General features: G+C 36.9%; 2 protein-coding genes across 4 annotated transcripts in view; both read right to left on the bottom strand.

The window, feature by feature from the left end:
* Window positions 1-5: 5 nt before the first annotated feature.
* On the bottom strand, window positions 6-5,056 carry LOC306847849 (protein FAM110A-like). The gene is made up of 3 exons (XM_079382037.1): window positions 4,880-5,056; window positions 4,692-4,747; window positions 6-2,131 (listed from the first exon to the last, which is right to left on the bottom strand). The coding sequence occupies exon 3, from the start codon at window positions 2,023-2,025 to the stop codon at window positions 751-753; it is 1,275 nt and encodes a 424-aa protein (XP_079238163.1). The 5' UTR covers window positions 2,026-2,131; window positions 4,692-4,747; window positions 4,880-5,056; the 3' UTR covers window positions 6-750.
* A 388-nt stretch (window positions 5,057-5,444) lies between these two features.
* The window catches only part of LOC306848557 (uncharacterized protein), a 50,838-nt gene continuing 35,341 nt past the window's right edge, over window positions 5,445-20,941 (bottom strand). For all 3 annotated transcript variants that reach the window (XM_079383186.1, XM_079383187.1, XM_079383188.1), the window contains 9 exons: window positions 20,357-20,540; window positions 19,370-19,483; window positions 18,580-18,717; window positions 16,834-17,037; window positions 15,674-15,860; window positions 11,773-12,099; window positions 10,668-10,928; window positions 10,204-10,581; window positions 5,445-7,955 (listed from right to left, as the gene is read on the bottom strand). In XM_079383186.1, coding sequence (XP_079239312.1) covers window positions 7,528-7,955; window positions 10,204-10,581; window positions 10,668-10,928; window positions 11,773-12,099; window positions 15,674-15,860; window positions 16,834-17,037; window positions 18,580-18,717; window positions 19,370-19,483; window positions 20,357-20,540 — 2,221 coding nt within the window. In that variant the 3' untranslated portion in view covers window positions 5,445-7,527. The remainder of the gene's footprint in view (window positions 7,956-10,203; window positions 10,582-10,667; window positions 10,929-11,772; window positions 12,100-15,673; window positions 15,861-16,833; window positions 17,038-18,579; window positions 18,718-19,369; window positions 19,484-20,356; window positions 20,541-20,941) is intronic.

The following is a 20,941-nucleotide window of genomic DNA, read 5'->3' on the forward strand; positions in this document are numbered from 1 at the left end:
GTTTTGAAGTGCTCTGGGGTAAATACATTTTTATTCCCATTCTTTAAGATCAGTTTGCTAAAGCGGCATTTTGTCAGTGTAACACATCACTGGTTTTTGGTCAGCTATTTGATGACCGACCCCTTACCAGATTAAATCTGCTCACTTCTGCGCAAATTATACATGGAGCATGTTGTGTAGCATTGCGTTCAATGCACCAAATGTTATCAAACCATCAAAGTCTACCCCTTTCTGTCTAATAATAAAGATCTGATGCGACTGAGTGAACCAACGCGTTTTAACACATTTACAAACATTAAAAACATTCACATATTATTTTAGCCATTGCATGATACAAGATAGAAGATTTTAAAACAAGCATTAAAGCTTAGCTGCAATAAGGTAAACGGTAAAACAAATAATTTTTCGAATGACGCAAGTACCTTTGCATGCATCAAAAATCCTGCCATTGTTTGATTTGGCCTGTCAAGTATAGCCTATCATTGCTGAAAAGACAACAATGCAACAAATGCATTGTGTTTAAGAGTTTATTGGTGGTCACCATAACCATGCAACTATGCATGCTTGGTTATAGTTTGAGAACACAGGTGGCTACAAGGTATAAGTTATTCTATATGACACACGCACAGCAACTCTAAAATATACAGATGAGAGACAAAATACTGAATGGGGAAGTAAGTACTTTGTACAACATATTTTGTATTTGATTTCAGTCTGAATAGTGGTTGTTTGTTAGTCCCTTGTTGTCTGTTACATATTGGCCACTTTGGGACTCTCTTTGGCCTGGCGCATCCCATAAAGCCACTTGATCACTCGAGCATTTCTCTCAATGACCGACACACCGTAAACAGGACGTTCATCTTTTGCGGCTTCTTCTTCCTCATCTTCACCCTCAGCCGAACGCTCGGATGCCGGCGCACTGGCGCTACGTAGACGTGAAACGGACACAATGTCAGAACCCGGTCTCCCTAGCTCCTCTAAATCTGATGGGTCAAGGCCACAATAATTAAAGAAGCGCTCAAGTTCTACTCCTGCTCGTGAAACGCAGTCGCTGACGTCAGATTTTGAGCGCGTCAGGGCAGGACGCTTCCTGGAGCTTGTTGAGGAGTGGCGAGTGATGGCTGGAGATGGCGGGGACTGGAAGTCATGTTTGAGCGAAGCAAAGGAGTTTGGAGTAAGTGGGGTTGGAGAGGGACACGATAATGGTTCTGTGATTGGTTTTATGGAGGGGGGAAGAGGTGGGCTAGTTGGGGATTTGGAAGAAGGTGAGGTTTGCGCAGCACAGTTCAGTGCTTTAATAGGTCCTCGGGTGACATTTGTTTGTGTGGCATTATGGAGCCTTTTGAAATCAATTGGCTGCTGATTTGTTTGTGTGTACGGTCTAAGCAAGCGCAGAAGTTGTATTGGGACCTGAGGTGTGGCCTTTTGCACCTGTGGGCGGGTCTGTAGCTGTGGTCTACCAGCCATCCTCATCTGAGGTAACTGCGGCCTGACGTCGACTCTCCGCACTGTCATGGTAGGACATCCACTCACCCCTGAGGCTTCTACTGGAGCTTTTCCTTGACTTGCTGAAGTCAAGCCCAGAGAAGATTCTTCCACTGTTGGAGAGGTGGCCTTGCATGGATCTGTAGCATCTTTCTCTTTGTTGTTGGCTTCCGTAGATACGGCTGGAACGGTGGCATCGCTGACTCCATCAATCAGCTTGCAAAGATGTTCCAGGTTAAGAGGTGGCGTCTCAGACTTTGTAGGTCTTGCAGGGATCTTCCTTGATGGCTGTTGAGCACCTTGTACACTTTGGCTGTTGTTGGATGGACAAATAACTGGCTGCTGCTTCTTCAAAGCCACCTGTTGGCTCTTGACATACTTGGCCTTGTCTGCTTCTAAGCGTTCCACCGCACTTGGTTTGCGTATGCCTGGAGATGATTTGACTGGACAACTGGACTCTAGGATGCGACTTGGAGTGCCAGGAGTTACAGCCAGCTTTATTATTCTCCGTGATGTTGGCTGGAGAGTGTCAGTTGACATCCTCTTTTTTTCTGCACTTGTTTGCTTGGAAGTAGATGAATGGACTTGCAGGCAGAGTATACTTCCACATTAATGCATTGAAGACACTGGATTCACGTTTAAATACCTGGGGGAACAGAAATAATTATGACAATTGCAGCTAGACAGTTTACTCTTCTATGCACTCACACTTTTAAAGACTTTGTTTTAATAAGTAGATTTTTTTTTTCATTTGCTAAAGAAAATATGAGTGGTGCTTGCCAGCGCAAGTCACCAACCACAATGTTAGAGCGTTGTTTGTCGGTGGTTGCCAGTGCATTGCAATAAGTGTTGGGTTTTTAGAAAGTGGCTGGGTTTGTTGTGGCTAAGTGTTGCTAAAGAAGATATTTTGAAGAATGTGGGTAACCAACAACCACCGTGTGCTGTAATACTACTGAAAAATCATGGTCCTACACGTTTTTTTCTTTTATCTCTATAGCAAAATATCCTTTGTTTGTTTTTTGTTTTTTTATTTAAAACAGAGGTCTTCAACCCTGCTCCTGAGGACCCACTCTCCTGGAAAGTTTATTTCCAACCAGCTTCATCACAACTGCCTGCAATTTTCAAGCAGACTTGAGGAGCTTGATTGGCCACTTCAGGTGTGTTTGATTAGGGTTGTAGCTAAACTCTTCAGGATAGTGGGTCCCCAGGAACAGAGTTGAAGACCTCTGATTTAAAATATTGGTGTCTGGGATGCTGTGAACCCAAATAATGCAAGTTCAATAAAGTGCATCCATCCATCATAAAAAGTGCTCCACATGGGTCCATGGAGTTAATAAAGGCCTCCTGAAGCGAATCAATGCGTTTTGTGTAAGAAAAATATCCATATTTAAAACTTTATAAACTGTAATCTCTAGATTCTGCTAACTGTTGTTCGCGCATTCACGAGAGAGTGGTGCTCCAGCGGATGATGCAGCACATAGACCTAGCGTAATCTCTGGTGAGAAGTGACGAAACGCAAACACCAATCATGAAATAGAAGTACAAAACGAGGATTTGTAAATTTCAGTATAAGCCAAGAGGAGACTGGTTTTCCTTTGCTAAACAAATGAAAACTTTACTTCCTTTGCTCCTGTAAACAAAACTTGGTTCACGTGAGACTAGCATATTTTTACACTACACCTACGTTATCCGCTGGAACGCCACTCGTTCATGAATGTGCATACGACAGTTAGTGGAAGCAAGAGATTACAGTTTATGAAGTTTCAAATATGGATATTTTTCTTAACAAATGCATTGTTTCAGGAGGCCTTTGTGGAGCCGTGTGAAGCACTTTTTATGATGGATGGATGGATGCACGTTTTTGGACTTCAAAATCTCAACAGCCATTCACTGCCATTATAAAGCTTGGAAGTGCCAGGACATTTCTTAATATAACTCCAATTGTATTTGTCTGAAAGAAGAAAGTCTCATACACCTAGAATGGATTGAGGGTGAGAAAATAATGGGGTAGTTAAAATTTTTGGGTGAACTATGCCTTTAAAGGTGTGCAGTATAAGAATAGTAGTCATAAACAGGTGTTGAGATACTGTCCTCACTTGAAACAGACTAAAGTTTTGGAACGAGATACAGGATATGATGCGTCTCAAGCTGATAAGCAATTTATACGTCACAAGCAGATAAGCGCTTTTCCAGCATATGCCTGACAAGAAACAACATCAGTAGCATAAAATGCAATTTAGTATGGTACTGTTTCACACACAGATTTCACAGGCCTTTCCTTAAATAAGTCTATGGGATGTTCTTTCATCAGTTTCATTCACAGCTACTTAAAATTATTTTAATTGCTTACAAACGTGATAGCATCACTCTCATCAGCAAGCTACATAATTCGAGTTTTTCATGACCATAACACAAATATGGATATGTTTTGCTCCCAAAAGAATAAACACTTGGGGTTAGAGGTTTGTTCCGAAGTATGAGCATTAATAATAGTGATACTTGCTTTAGCAAACCCCACTTATGAGCTCTTTAGGCTGTTGATGTATGGTGCAGGATGGCTTGAAACCATTATGAAGCCATTCTCAGAAGACTCCATTAGCAGTGGCTAAAAGGCTACCACTTTCTTCTAGAATATCGATGAAACTAACATTCACTTAATTGATTTTTAGGAATTATAAATTGAACACTTCCTAGAATAACTGTAAATCACACTGAAAGCTTATTTCAGCGCCCTTCCATTTAGCAAACCAACATGATTGATATGGAAACATTTGTCCAAGATTGTGAAAAGTACATGCCCACTTAGGAATGTGAACTTAGCGAGAAATGTGACACTGAAGTCACTGCTTAACTCAAGGGGCTTTTTGATGTTTTGTCCAGTGTTGTTAATAAATGACAGCTGTACTGTTTTTATCAATGGACTTAAGATACTTTCACTTAGCAAAGTACGGCCAGTGATATACCAGCTCTAAATGTTTATCATTCCTTTAACGTAACAGCCAGCACTCCACCTAAGGTTAAAGTGCGCAATCAATCTTTTCATCCTCTCTGCTCTCCAGTTGTCTCAATCTTTCTAACCTCACTCTCCCTTTATATATATTTCTATATACTTGTTTTAAACACAACAATGAGGTTATAATTCAAGATGAAGTAAATATGAAATGTATCCCTTAAGGCAAGAAAAAAAAAAAGAAGGTTTCACTTACAGATTCCAAGGACAGGCATGTCTCTACATGATCCAGGATGATGTCTAGAACCAAAACTACAGTTGCAGGGAATTAGAACGAGACCGAATGTAGATAACAATGTAGTAAAGTATACTGTATGTTAGCCACATTGTTTAAAGGTATAGATCATATTGAGACACGGACAATACACACACAGCCAAACATACCTGCAACTGTTTCAGGAAACTCAACCGCACCGGTTTCCCCTTTAACTCTAAAGCTTGAGTCAGGTAAGACAGAGTCAGTATTCAGTCAGTAATGTCTTTTGTGTGTCAGAGAACAGAAAGAAAGCAAGGCAGATGGTAAACGAGTGTTTGTGTTAAGGAGAAAGTAAAACTTGCCAGACCGGTTTATTCTCTCCTCAAACACTCCTCCCATGCTTTTTTGTTATCCCATCCAATCAGAAACTCATTCGCACTCCAGGAAGTATGTCCCATATGCCCTTTGAGTCTCCTGATAACTGAAGAAAAAAAACAACTTTTGCCTTTAGAACATTCTCATGCCATCTTTAGTCTGGAATCTCTAAGTGTCGCTCTGTGTAGAGAAGCTGTTTCACAGCAAATGAGATGATCGTCAATTATCTTTCAGAAGACAATATATTTTTATTTTTTATCTTGGAATTATGTTTATATATATATATATATTATTTGCATGATAGAAACAGGATGTTTAATTGTCATTTTTGCTTATATAATGTACTTTAACATACAATAAGTATATGAACATAACGTTTAGGATCAAGTGTTTTATTTTTCTCATTCAAAAAGATAACTTTTTAAAGTTTCTAAAATAATTTTAAGCCAGAATGCATTTTGACAAGAACATAAAACCATCAGCATGTTGTTTATAAAAATACAATTCTGACATACAATCCTTTTATCTCTATTTTGCAAAACACAACGTGAAAGCCATGTCTTTATTTAAACTCTCATTTACACAGAGAGAGGTTTGAAATGCCAATATTTACATATAATACAGTTGATGAGGAGATAAAGACTACATTTTCCCACATTCTATTCTGGCCTGTAGTAGACTTATGACTCCTGTTCGTATGTTGAGAGAGTTGTGTGCGCTGTGTGAACATGATGCTTCCTGTAGTTCTAGACTAAATGTTAACATGCATTTACTCATGTCACGCGAACAAAAACGGATTCAGTGTTCCTCAAAATGAATAAACAGTTGTAAACATACAAACTCAGAATATGACAAACATGCAATAATTCAATTATTTTCTTCATTTCACTTTTGGTGTGAAAGGGCTTTTAGATTTGCCAAAAATATAACTTTTTATATTAAAAACAAACAAGCAAGCCCAGGCCAGATGAGAAAAAGTGATGCAAAAGTAACATTACTTTCCACAATAATTTTTTTTTATGCAATATTGTAATACATTACTTTTAAAAGTAACTTTCCCCAACACTGAATATAACAAAAGATGTTCATACAATTAATATTTTCCTTAGGCATGGGATATTTGTCATACATTTGTCTATATTCGACAAAACATGCAGTATTTAGTAGGGCAAACACTGGGTAATCCATCCCACAATGCAATGTGCTTGATTTGACCACACACTTTCCATGTAATTGCACATCTGTGATTTTTAATGCATTATTTCATTATATGATCGGCGAAGACATTAACACAAAATTTGATTTAAAAACATAAGATGACTATTTTTATGAAGTCATATGACAACACAGTATCGCATTACTGTTGCAAACGTTTAGTGTTACATTCATGAAACATAATGCATACTGTGCTGCAGTATACTTATATTCCTTATATTCAACTAGTGGTGTTCACGAATATACTACGCAGCTTTTTCTAAGCAACAGTGAATAGCGGAGGAAGAACCTAGAAGCCGCTTTCTTGTCTTTGTGCTTGGTGTCGTTTGATAAACAATATCAATACAAAATCTGAACGGCTGTTGAATAATCTTTTGATTTCCAAGCAAGTGTCACCGGAATGAAAAGGTAACGGAAAGTTGTTGTTTTTTGTGCTGGAGTAATTCTGCTTGCTTGTAAGCACCACGTACTATGAGTGAAATCGCATTTATGCATTTGTCTGACGTATTGTTCTAAACTATGAAAGCCCATTTCCACCACTGAATAAAAAAAAGCTAATTGTGACTTTATCGCACAATTCTGCCTTTTTTCTCAGAATTGCGAGATAAGTCGTTATAAAGTCAGAATTGCAGGATATAAACTCACAATACTGACTTTTTCCACAATTTCAAGTTTATATTGCACAAATGACTTTTTTTCCCCTCCCAATTCAGATTTTTTTCAATTCTGACTTTAACACGCAAATATGACTTTGTATCATGTAATTCTGACTTTATAACTTGCAAGTGCGAGTTTATATCTCGTAATTCTGAGAAAGAAGTCACAAATGCAAGACGCAAACTCGCAAATGCAAGCTAAAAAGTCAGAATTGTGAGAGAAAAGTCGCAATTACTTTTTTTTTTGGTGGAAACAAGCTTCCATACTGAACAGCAAGCCAAACTTGGAGTGCATTTATTGTGTGAAACACAAATATTCGGCACAATAACTTTTCCTGTAACAAACAAAATTTGAATGTTCCTCGGCCTGAATAATAATGCCAGTAAATTTGACTAAGCACCCTGATACTGAAACTGATATTGGATAATATATCATTACCTCTATAAAAATACTGTTACACAGATGCATAGAATGTAAGAGAGTTTCTATTTTTATCATACAAATTGTCACTCGTCAACTTGACTGAGCAGCGTGCTGGTTCAGAGAGTCTTGACCGCGTTCTTTAGTTTTTAACACGCACGTCTTGGTCTCAGGACAGTATGCAGTTCTTGTCCTTGTCTTTTCCACTGAGACTCTGTGTCCTTCTTCTCCTCCTGAAGCTTCCTCTTCGGCTCTTGTCCTCATCCTCTGTCTGTCCCTCTGCTGCTCTCTCTTCACCCGTCAGCTGTGGCGGCAGAGGAATGCGCTGGCCCAGAAAGAAGCCTTCCTCCTCGGAGTCTGAGGAAGAGGAGCAGGTGGAGCAGGAGTCTTCATGCTGGTAGCGTGTGGAGTGCAGGGTAAGGCTGCCGCTCCTGCTGCCGTCCAGGATGCTGTTGGACCGCCTGCGGTCTCCTACCCTGCATTCCAGGGTTTCCAGACGAGGTCTGTCGCTTCGTGAACTCCGGGAGCGTCTGAGCCGCTTCTCCGTGGGATGGTGTCCACCGCTTCCCCGGCGGAAACTGCGCTGGTACGACCCATCTGAAGGAAACATGATCATATGAGATTTAGATCGATGTAAGTCGTCATAACATTCACTCAAACAAAAAAGGTGCTAAATAGCACTAATAGTAATCATAGGCTCGTAATCATAGGGGAACACTTTAATGAACTTTTATGAACACTTAGCATAGTACCTATATCTTTAAAGATGGTGCTATATAGCACCTCAACTACCACAAAGAGCCGCTGAAGAACCATTTTATTTTTGTGTGTGTATAACTTGTGAATAGTTCACCCAAAAATGAAAGTTTGTCATCATTTAACTCACCCTCTCTACAAATCTCACAACTTTTTCATGATTCATGAAGAAATCATTATTTTGAGTCAGATCTTTTCTGTGAATCTACTGATCCAGTTCACAAAACCAGTCTGAGAGATCATGAAACGGGCTGATCCAGTTCCCTGGTTTAAATGATTATCAGTGAATACGAACTTAAATATTAGTCTTCACACAAAGACTTTTATAGTGTTTTTTAAAGCTTGACAACCAGAGTCCCACAGTTAGGGCTGCACGATAAATCTCATTTTAATCGTGATCAGGATTTCTGCTTCTCACAGTTTATTAGACAATCATCTGATTGCAAAATTTGCCTACAGGATATTTATCCCAAAAACGTTTCATTAATTTGGCTGTTGCATTATCTTACAAGCTTTCATGGTCATGGTTGCCAGATATCAGGAGTTAAAATGGAAAAATTTTGTTTTACAGTTAATCTTCCCAATCTGGCAACCATGCACACTCTACATTATGGAAAAAGTGCTGATGAGCTTAAAACACAGGCAAATTTGAGATATTCCACTCAGATAAGTGTCATACAGCCAGTCGGTTTTGTTTCACACTGTTTGCTGTGATTAAATCTGTGAGCACACCATGCTAAGTATGCTTATGTGAAAGTCTATTAAATGAAAGTGTATTAATTATGATGGGAAAAAAAACTATGACTGTAATTGTGTTTATTAGATTAATAGTTATTAGATTGGGTTTAACCATTATTGTGCAGCCCTAGTCTTGGTTCACTCATTATATTCCTCTGAAATTCACCTTATGCTCTACAGAAGAAAGTCAGTCCTACATGTTTGTAGGGGGAGTGAATGCTGACAGAATTGGTATTGTTTGGGTGAACTATACCCTGAAGCAATCATGACACTATAAACTACTTGAATATCTTGTTTTGGCTCCCTGGTTTCAGTCTGGCCTCATCACTCCTCAATCCATCTGTCCAAACCAGAATTCAAACACTGACATCTGACTAAAACTTCAAATACAAATTCGAAACGCCAACAGCTTGTTGTAATGTTAAACATAAGTGTCTTTCCTAAAATAACATGACTGTATAATCACAGTATGATAGGACTGTACAGCCCCATTGAAAATTATGCTCTATTGAATTAATTATCCGCTTTTTGTGAATTTATAAACCTTGTGCCGTTCCCTCACTAACCCCCGTTTGGGAAACCCAGTCTACTTCATCAGGTATTGTAAGTCAGATTTTATTTTCAATCATAATTTTTTCAAATTTGTTACACTTTCCATAAATAGGGTAGACAATATTCAGACCCTCTGTTGGGTGTGACAAATGGAATGGCTATGATTTTTTGTTCTTTTCTAACAAATGTGAAAGATGATGCTAAACCTTCAGAAACTCATAAGGTGGTCAGATTGGGTCCAAATGTTGGTTTGAAGTTATTTGTATTTATTTTCCCTATTTTTTAAACCATTTTTCTTTTATAAAAGTTTGATTCAAAGGACTTATATGTGTGCACAGCTAGAGAAAATAAGATGTGTATGTATGTGACCATGGACCACAAAAAGAGGAATAAATAATCTTTCCATTGATGTATGGTTTGTTAGGATCAGACAATATTTGGCCAAGATACAACTATCTGAAAATCTGGAATCTGAGGGTGCCAAAAAATCGAAATATTGAGAAAATCACCTTTAAAGTTGTTCAAATGAAGTTCTTAGCAATGCATATTACTAATCAAAAATTAAGTTTGGATATAAAACATCTTCATGGAACATGATCTTTACTCAATATCCTAATGATTTTTGGCATAAAAGAAAAATTGATCATTTAGTATTTTTGGCTATTGCTACAAATATACCCCAGCAACTTAAGACTGGTTTTGTGCTCCAGGGTCACATTTTAATGGTCGAATGCTGCTAAAAATCTGTTAAATAGCCTATAATAATAGTACATTGTTTTAGTGGGCATTATGATCTTACCCAGCAGGTCCATTTGAGATGGTACTTCAGTGCAGAAGCGCAACCTGTGTCCCAAACTTCCTTCAACTTCCTCTCCATCTTCCTCCTGCTCCTCATCCTCTCCCTCTCTTCTCTCCGTCTGCACCCGTTCCTCTTCCTCCCACTCTTCCTCTTCCACTGAATAACTGCAGCTGATTGGCTCTCTGAAGCTGACCCTGGCGGTGCTGCTGCGGACCGGTGCCACAGGGGCGTCCTCAACTTCAGTGACAGTGGCCGGGGAATCTGAAGGGGTCAGCGAATGAGACGGATCGAAGAAAACAGGGGGTGGCGGAGGCGGGAAGGAGTCGGAGTCATTTAGATCATCAAACGCATCTGAAGACTCCAGCTGAGAAGAAATTCCTATGACAGAGGAAGCCAGGAAAGAAATACAGCTTCAGATATGAGAAATAGCTTTACTGAATCTGACTCTGTAAAATCAAGCATACCTGTACAACTGACGTTCCCACAATCCTTTGCAGTGGAAGTCCCTCTAGACGTGCAGCTCGTGGGGAACGGGCCGAATTCTGCATATCCGTTCAGCTCCACTGTAAACTCCAGACTGTCTGGCCGGTGATCCAGTTGCTGTGTGCTGATGCCTGATTGGTCCTTGCAAACAAATGCAGTCCTGTCATTGGCTGCTGGACAGAGCTGTGAGTGTTGTGTGTGTATCTGTTCATACGTTGGAAGTTGGAAAGAGGTGTGAACACCTGCAAAATGAACAAGCGGATAATTAGAGATTCTTCTGAATACGAACAGTGTCAGTTACATGCATGGAGGACATTTTTACAATTGCTGATCACATAGGTGAATCTCACAAAGAATTGTCCTGGTTATGTTTTGGTAATATGTTTTAAAAATGTTTTTTTTTTTTTGAGAGAGAGAAGTCGTCTCTTACGATCACTAAGGCTGCATTTATTTGATACAAAATAGTTATATTGTGAAATAATATTACAGTTAATAATCGTTTTCTGTAATAAATAAGATAAAAATCAAAGCTATTTTAGGACCTAAACACTGATCATCTAGTCTGGAAACTTTTTTGAAACTATGTATACATACAATTATACTTTTCAATTAAAATAACACATTTATTTAACTGTAATGATAATTTTGGGAGGAAAAGTGCTTACTTGTGTTTAATCACCATTGAGATTGAGTTTTTTTACTACTGTTATGTATATTTACAAATGCACTTTCTAATTTGAAGAATATCTCCATTTATTTTTATTAAAAATTTGAATTCTGTGAGGAAAAAGTGCTTAATCATTAAGATTAATAATTATTTAAAAACAAAACTACAGAAATATAATATTCTCATTGTTGTAATATGTCTTAATATTATAAGTATTATTACTTGTCATGAAAAGAATGTCACATTTCTTAATAACTAAAAATATTTCTTTATGCAAAATATTTTGTTTTTCTTTTGACTTTGGGGTAAAATATTTCTTGCCAGCTTTTGTGAGATGCACCTGAATTATGTGTGGGGTTGTTTTGTGAAAATAATGCATGTGTGTGAACTATCGTAGAAAAACTCATAATAACACGTACCTTTGCCATCCAGTGTAAAATGACCCCCGTTGGCTGTTGTTGTGCTAGCTGCTCTGACGTTGGTTCCCTCCTGTGGCCGTGGTGTGGAAGTGCGCTGCTGGTTTTGACTGCTCTTGTGTGACACTGGTTTGCTCTGCAGGGCCGAATCGCAGGAGTCGGAGTTGTCTGGGTCCTCCCCGAGCGAGCAGGAGCGGGAGCAGAAGATGAGTCCGCTGCGAGGCAGGAAAGGTCTGCCCAGCAGAGGGAGCCGACAGCAGGCGCAGCAGAAACAAGCCTCGGTTGCGTGCCAGTGCTGGCCCTCGTACGTCATCTGACCCTGGTCTATACCTGCAGACGGAGAGAGCGAGGAAGTCAAACCCTTCAGTCATGTAACATCTCAATCAGGAAGCACAGTATTTCTCTGTAATTACTGAGCTTTTTCCCATGCAGGATTTTATCGATAACAATAATTAGATGGTATTTTGCCGAGTGTGTTATTGTGCTGGTATCTTAAAGATTACCATGGACAGCTGACTCCTGAATTTTTTTTGATATTCTTCATATTCTGTGTGGATAGAAATTAATCTTTTCCAATAAGTTTTATGGGCATTTTTACCTTTAAGCCATTTTTTCTAAAAGTGTTAATCATCTTTTGAGTCAAATTCTTGCATTTGGGCTGTTACCAAGCAAATTAAATCAGTATAAAAAAAAAAAGAATTATCTTTGTAATGCATCTGAAGTGGCATTTAGATGTATTTACACACTGTTTAATGCAGCTCAGAGGGACATAGAATGCTAACCTGCAGTTACAAATGCATACATGATGTTTTGATATTTGAAACATAAAACATTGAAAACTGATGTTTGAGACAACTAAATTTAAGACCCCGCGGAAACCCGGTGATATGTCTGTATGAACAAAATGGTAAACTTTGACTAAATGTGATTTCAAATGTTATAACAGTGATTTTATAACATCTAAGCATGAATCCATCAAACCTATGAACAGTACTGGTTAAGTTAGTTCAGTGGTTCTCGAACCTCTCCATGAAGTACCCCCAGCACCGCACATTATATGTCTCCCTATATCTGATAAACCCACTTCAGGTCTTGCAGTCTCCACTAATGAGCTGATGAGTTCAATCAGGTGTGATAGACGAGGGAGACATACAAAATGTGCAGGGCTGGGGGTACTCCAGGACAGGTTTGAGAACCACTGAGTTAGTTGAATGAGCCCATTAGTGGTTATAAATTGCCATTTCTCATACAACACATTGTTTTTAACCTTTATAATTATTATAGTGTTATTTTTTGCCCAATCTCCATGAAACTCTGCATGCTTGTTTAGAGTCATCTGACATGTTTTCAACAAGTTTAGTAAAGTTTTGAGTTTTCGTTTAGGTTTTATAGGCTTCTGGGTATATTTGGCCACACCCCTTTTTTAATGACCCCGTTACAGCTAATCAAAGGACAAAATTCTATATTTTTTTGGTAATTATTGATCTAGAGAGTCCAGAGAATATTACTACAGTGGTTTGATCGAGATTGAGCAAAAAAACAGAGACTAGTTCGCAAAAGTAGGTTTTTAACAGTAATTGAGAATATTTCATGAAGGACTTGATTGACAGCATTAGTCCCAGAGGCAAAGTTGCTCAGAATGAGGAGATCTATCATATGATATGAAGATCTAGTGTTTGTGTGAATATATGAACATGTTCTACATATTGAGGTCATTTTCTGTACAAATATTGATTTTTGTAAGGCCTTTTTCACTGTTATAGCGCCACCTATGGTTCAATCTCCATGAAACGATTTGATTGACAGCAATGGTTGTTGAGTAAAGTTGCTCATTATGTCGAATGAATATCAAATGATATGCATATTGTGTGGATGGGTGAAACACCACGTGATTACAGAGCCAAAAAATCTCGTTAGCGCCAACTAGTGGCCGATTTATTTCTAAATTCTTACAGACCTTTAGGGCCATGGGTCAAACAAGCCCACCGAGTTCCGTTCCAATCAGTCACCCTTAACCTTGTCTAACAGGTGCTCAAAGTTCATTGGCCGATGGTGGCCATGTTTTTTTAGATATGGACAAAGACTCCAAATACCAATTTTCAGGTCAATTGGACTAACGTTTGCATAGTTATAGCCATTTTTATGTTTTTTCCATTTTATAGCGCCACCAAGTGGCAGAGCTGCACAATTTTTTTTATTTGACCAAAGATTGAGCTCTATTTTGTTCACGAGTTATAGCCTTTTTCGAAAAATTGTCCCTCAGCTTTCGAACGTTTTGGCACCCCATTGTGACAGTGAGTTGAAATTTCAACTTTTTTATATAATTATTGATATTCACTGTCCAGAGAATTTTTCTGCACTGGTTTTGGTTCAGATTGGGCGAAAAACCTAGGACTAGTTCACAAAAGTAGGTTTTGGACATAGCTCAATTTTGCAGAAAAACCGTACCTCGCAGCGCAAATCTGATTTTTAAGGCTTTTTTCCGCCTTCACCCAAGGATTCCAAATATGTCATTTTGAGTCTACGACAAGCGGTTTAGGAGCTATGAGCGATTTCACATTTTTGTTCGCTGTACCATTCAAATGTTTGAGGCCATTTTTTTTATTTATTTTGAAAGTCTTATCAAGCCTGGATTTGTTTGATCAAAAATAGTGAAAACGTGAAATATTATTCCAATTTAAAAAAATGATTTCTATTTGAATATATTTTAAAATGTAATTTATTTCTGTGATTATAAGCTGAATTTTCAGTATCATTACTCCAGTCTTCAGTGTCACATGATCTAATATGCTGATTTGCTGCTTCATATTTTTGTGGAAAAAGTGATTTTTTTTGAAAAGCTCAAAAGAACAGAATTTATTTGAAATGGAAGTCTTTACTGCAAAGTCTGACCAATTGAATGCATCCTTGCTGAATAAAAATAATTTATTTAAAAAAATCTTGCTGATCCCAAACTTTAAAATGATAGCAGCTTCTGATGTTCTGGTGGCATTACATAATACAGATTATTAAAATGTTGAGGCTTTAATATGAGACTTAAATTTCATGATAAGTTTCATTATAATTTCGTGATAAATATTAGTACTGTCAAACGATTAATCGCGATTAATTGCATCCAAAATAAAAGTTTTTGTTTACATAATATATGTATATGTACTGTTTATTTATTATGTGTATATATAAATACACGCATACAGTATATAATTTGAAAATATTTACGTTTATACATTTATATTTTATACTATATATAAATATACTTAATATATAAACATGTTTCTTAAATATATACATGCATGTGTTTGTATTTATATATACATAATTATACACAGTACACACTCATATATTATAAACAAAAACTTTTATTTTGGATGCGATTAATCGTTTGACAGCACTAATAAATAATACGTTTCTCTAAATTCTCAAATTGTAATGAAAAATGTACAATGCCCTCCACTAATATTGGCACCCTAGGAAAATATGAGCAAAGGTGGCTGTGAAAATAAATCTGCATATTTATTTTCACAGCCACCTTTGCTCATATTTACCAAAGGTGCCAATATTAGTGGAGGGCACTGTATATTATGTAATGTATATTTCTACATAATGGTAGTATTTGTTGCATTGCCTTTAATTTAAATGGTTGTAAAAAAAAAAAAAAAAAAAATTATATGTATATATATATATATATTATTTATAGTGATGTGATATTATGATAAAAAGTGGGAGATAAAATATCCCAAAATATGCTAAATTCAATGTAATTTTTTTTTCTCTTTGATGAGATGTTTTTGTTCAGCCTAAAAAATGATGTTATATATTTTAGTTGTATTTACTCTAAATGTCTTTTGATCTTTTTCCCCACTCTCTCACTGGTATGCTGGTGTGCAGTGTTGTCTGCTCTCACCGATATGTTCTCCGCAGGTGTCGCAGTATTCGGCGTACAGAGACTCATAGCAGTGGCAGCAGTACGGCCGGCTCTCTCTCATGATGTAGCGCTGGCCGCCCAGCGCCGTCTCACACTCGAAACAGCAGAAGTGCTTCATGTGCCAGTGCCGGCCCTCTGCCTCCGTACACTCGTCCGCAAAGATGATCTGATCACCACAGAAGGAGCAAGATACTGCGTAAGCCACATGCACAGCAACAGTACGTGTGTTTGAACCATGCTGGGCCAGACTCAACTCCATTAGCTCATTTAATAACTAGTATAGGATTGTATAGTATTGTTAGTACAGTAGGATTATTAGTGAACTAAAAATAAAAAATTTTTATGTAAATAAAAGAAACATTAACTTTTAACATTAAACATTAACTGAAAACAAAAACCATATAAACAAAAATTCCCAGCCAAGGCAACATTTCTCACAAAATTACTAAAACTTAAACAGAAAAATAACATTTTTCTAATTCAAAATATTAACAAAAACAAAAAAATATTTGGTCTAATAGTGAGACCAAAATAACTTTTCTTTTAAACTTTTTGTAATATTTATAGATTCAATTTGTATAATTACAAATAGTGTTTAAATAATAATAAATATTATTATTGTTATTAAATACTCATTGATGCAGGGCTGGGATCAAATTCAATTTTGGTTATTAAACAAAATAGCATGAGAGTTATTATAGTTACCTAACTAAAACCATATCAAATATTTTTTCCCTTGAAATAAAATAAACATTAAATGAAATATAATATCAAATTGTTGCTTAGTTTGTTGAAATAATAAAATAAAAATGACTAAAACGTAAAAACATGAAAACAAAAAAATATCAAAATAAAATCTATAAAATACTAAAAGAAACTATAATAGTGCCACTAAATGAACACGGTTCTATAGACATTTTATAATGAATAAAATACATTAGTATTTAAATAATTATTATTAAATACTCATTGATGCAGGGCTTTTTGGTCCCCTGCATGAGCACCAAGGCTCAGTGTGTCTGGCACATGTGTGATAAGCACACCTCCAACAAATTCAGATATTTAATACCAACAAATGGATGTAAATATGAAGTGTGTGGTAACTGTAGGGCTAGAGAGGACGTCTGGCGGGCGGTCACCTCGTCGCAGGCCTGGCAGCGGGGTTTGATGTGCTCGGCGTGGTGCCGGCCGCAGTAGATGTGTCCGTCCTGATAGAAGTAAATGAGATCCACCAGCAGCTCGTTGCAGGAAGCGCACTGGAAGCACTGAGGATGCCAGCAGGAGCCGTGACCCGCTCGTGACGCAAACACCGCTATGTCACCGCCGCAGATCTGCCTGCCACACTGATCGACACACAGAGAAGAAGAGAGATTTAGAAAGTTTCCAAACTCATAATTACACGGTGGAAACTCAGCATGTTCTGAAAGCTCTGGAGGTTCCCACATGACTGCTGGGATGAGGCAGAAACAAGCAGAACAGTCAAAGAGCCCATGACATCTCCTGATCACCGCAGTTTTACTTTAACAGTCAGCAATATTAGTATTGTCATCTTACTGTTGTACTATACAAAAACATGATTAAATACAGGTTTTTGAGTACAATAGTATTATTTCTATAATATTTGTATAAATTAAAAATATTTACACAATAATAATTATTTATTATTATTATTATCATTGTACTGTAAAATAAAACAGTGATTAATTTTATTATTAAATACTTGTTTATTTTACAAGACAATGTTATTACTATAGTAATATTTCAGTTTTTATCTATTTAAAAATAATAATAATAATAATAATAGTTGTTATTATTATTAAATAAAATGTAAATCAATCAATAAATATCACTAATATTGATATTAATAATAAATAATAATAATTGTACTATAAAATACTATTATTAGTATTATTAAATAGTTCATTCTTTTTTATTTATAGTACAAAATTATTTAGTTTATTTAATGTAATTTAAATAAAATAATAAAAAATATTGTATTTTAAAATTATTATTATTATTATTATTATATTTAAACACTCAATACTATTGTATTGTAAAAAAAGGATGATTACTACAGTAGTATATCTCTTTATTTGATTTAATTTTTATAATTTAGTAACATTAAAATAATGAAATATAATATTATTATTAAACAAAGGATGAGTCATAAATATTTTTTTGTATTTAAAAGGTTTATCCTGATTTTATCACCAATAAATGTAATTGTCCGTTGAACATCATCATTAAGCCATTCTAGTTTGTGTTACAGTGATCTTACCACAAGGGGGAAAATCTGCTCCACATCATGTCTAGCACTCTTTAACAGCACCGTCTTGTTATTTAGCAGAGCGAAGCCTCTATTATAAACAGCTACAGTATAATAAAGCCAAAATTAAAAACTTTCTAAGTATACATATGAAAGAAAGATTATGTACTAATTCTGGCATTTCTGTTTGATGACATAAAAAGACTGAGTATTCACACAAATCAACACAGCATGACACAAACTGCCTCTCCTCAACACAGTCACACCCTCCTAGCAGCTACTCATCAGCTGGAGTGCATTATGGGTATTGACATGTGGCAAAACCCTTGAAATATCGCAGGGGGTGGATGGAAAGTATGCGCTTTTATCTAGTACATATGATATCTGTCTTTGCTGTGCTCAGGCTGGAGTTTGAAGTGATCACAGCATATCAAAAAGTTTCCTGAAGCCACATGCTAGACGAGAGCCTCTTCAGCTCAAGTAGCTCAATGCATACTTCAGCTGAAGTGATAGTCGGATAAGTATGCACGCTTGTTCCTGGGCAGTGAGTTGTGATTTCAAGGTGACGTAAGAGATCAGGGCTGATGTGTGTCACACTGTGGTGTCTCTGTTTCTCTACCTGTTGACAGATGGCTCCGGTCATGGTGACTGGAAAAAGTCGTACGATGCCACGGCCCAGATTCTCTCTCTTCCTCTGCTGGCTGAATAACCTCAATTCTTTCTTCTCTTCTTCATCCAGAGAGTTACAGTACTGAGGCTGTACACACACATTTACAGTACTGTTACAACTCACGCAAGACCAACACACACTGGCAACATAACATTATCAAAGCAATTAATGAATTAGGTGAATCTGGAAGGTGAAACTCATAAAAACATGAAAAAACATTGCACCCTAAGACATTTGATTTTGCATAATGAAAATGAAGCCTATTTTTTGTCCATGATTTAATTTTTATTTTTTTTACTACCATAATAATATACAACATAAATGCATTTGGGTAAGATTTTTTACTTATCATGAAAAATATAAAAAGTAATATTACAAAACATTATTACGTCACGTGATCCTTCAGAAATGATTATAATATGCTGATTTTATACTGAAAAAAGTATTTCTTATGTTGTGCTGCTCAAAAGAACAGCATTTATTTGAAAAAAGAAATATTTTCTTATATTATGTCTTTAAATTGATAAGTGACAGTAATGTACACCTGACAACATGTAGTGTACTGTACTGTTGTTTTTAATCAGTTTTAAAAATCAACAATGCATACTGCTTACTACTATAAAAATAAGTAATCATAAGCTAGTATTCATCTCTGATTTCAGATCAGAATCTAAGACCAGGCTGTAGGGTTCGTAGATTCAGGATTCACAGCTGTGGGTTTGGGATGCGGATGTTTTACCTCGCTGTCATGGGCCGGCAGCTGGTGTAGAAGCTGTTTAATTCGATATCGTTCTCCTGGACTGTTGACGTACGGAACCTTGTCCTCTGGAATAAAGCTGAAGTACTGATACACCTGTACATACATGAACACAGATAATTAGATAACCGTCACCCGCCTTTTCTGAACGGAGACGTGGAAATGCATATGAAATTAAATTCATGAACGCTTTGGAATACAGACCTAAGGTTGGTCTCTTTTTTTCAGCAGATTATTGAAAGTGAAAAGCATTTTAAAAAACGTAGTTGAATAGAGCGAGTGTTTATGAATGCTTGCGTGTTTTGGAAAAGTGTATGAGAATCAGTGGCGTTTATTTACAAATGGGCATCAGATGCTCCAAACTGCTTGTTCTGACAGAGGAACTGTGGCATAGCGCCTTCAGATCGCTGAGTTCAGAATGGTTTCATTTGTATTTGGGTGTGTTTAGTGATTCTGAATGGACCCGTAGAAAAGTTTGGGCTTGCAGTATTGATTTGGAGAGGAGGGGGTCTTGGAGTAAAAAAGGTTGAGAACCACTGGTTTAGGTAAATGCAGGCACAGTTCTACAGGGGTAATATTATTATTATTATTTTTTTTATTAAAAATTAATGTAATATAAAGATACATCCCAACATGCCTTTTTATTTATTTATTTTATATGTATTTTATTATTTATTTATTTTTCACTTGGTAGAGCTCAGTGCAAGTGAGTGGTTACTGGGCAGAATAAAATAAAATGTGGAAAAGACATCAAAACTACACGAGGCAACCAACATCATGTTTTGTCCTTAGTGAAGCTTGACTTGTGAACCACCATTATATCTCATTGTATGGAAAAGAGCATCCGCTTTGTTTGACTGAGTGCAAGAGAGGCTGTGATTGGCTGATTCAGAGCAAACTCTCCAATCAGTGAACACTTTACTAAAATGTCATTGTATGTATAGATTCATCTGAATGCTGCCTGCTCACCTGTTCAGGCTTGATCCCGGGCGGGACCCAGGCGTATTCTTCCGAGGCGCAGCCAGAGTCGTCGTCGGATATGGAGTGCCTCTGGAAGTCTGACACCAGCTTCATCATCATCCTCTCCAGCTGTCCGGGCACAGAGCACACCACATGCTCCTCCCGCACACACTTACAGTGCACACAGATCTTCCTGTGGAAACAGGTCAGCAGAGCGGTGCTGAGTGAACACAGCCAAAAAAGTGACTCAAACTCAAACTAGGCCTAGACAAAACTGTTCATGATTTAGGATCTGTTCAAAAAAAATAAATAAATAGGGAATTAAACCAATTTTGTGAAACAGACAATCAGGCAAACAAAATTATATATTAATTGTTAAATTGAAGCAGTTAAAAAAATACTTTATAAACATGATAAAAAAAAAGAGGAAGACGGCACTGCCCATGGTACATTTGTGCAACTTCAGCATTTCCTCAAAAAGACAGTTCACCTAAAATAAAAAAATGCTGTCTACACACAGCCATGTAGAAAAACAATATTCATGAAACACAATAGGACATATCCACTCATTTCCACAGTCAAAGTGGAAACCAT

The sequence above is a fragment of the Barbus barbus genome, assembly GCF_936440315.1.
Source record: "Barbus barbus genome assembly, chromosome: 28".
Classification (NCBI taxonomy): Eukaryota; Metazoa; Chordata; class Actinopteri; order Cypriniformes; family Cyprinidae; genus Barbus; species Barbus barbus.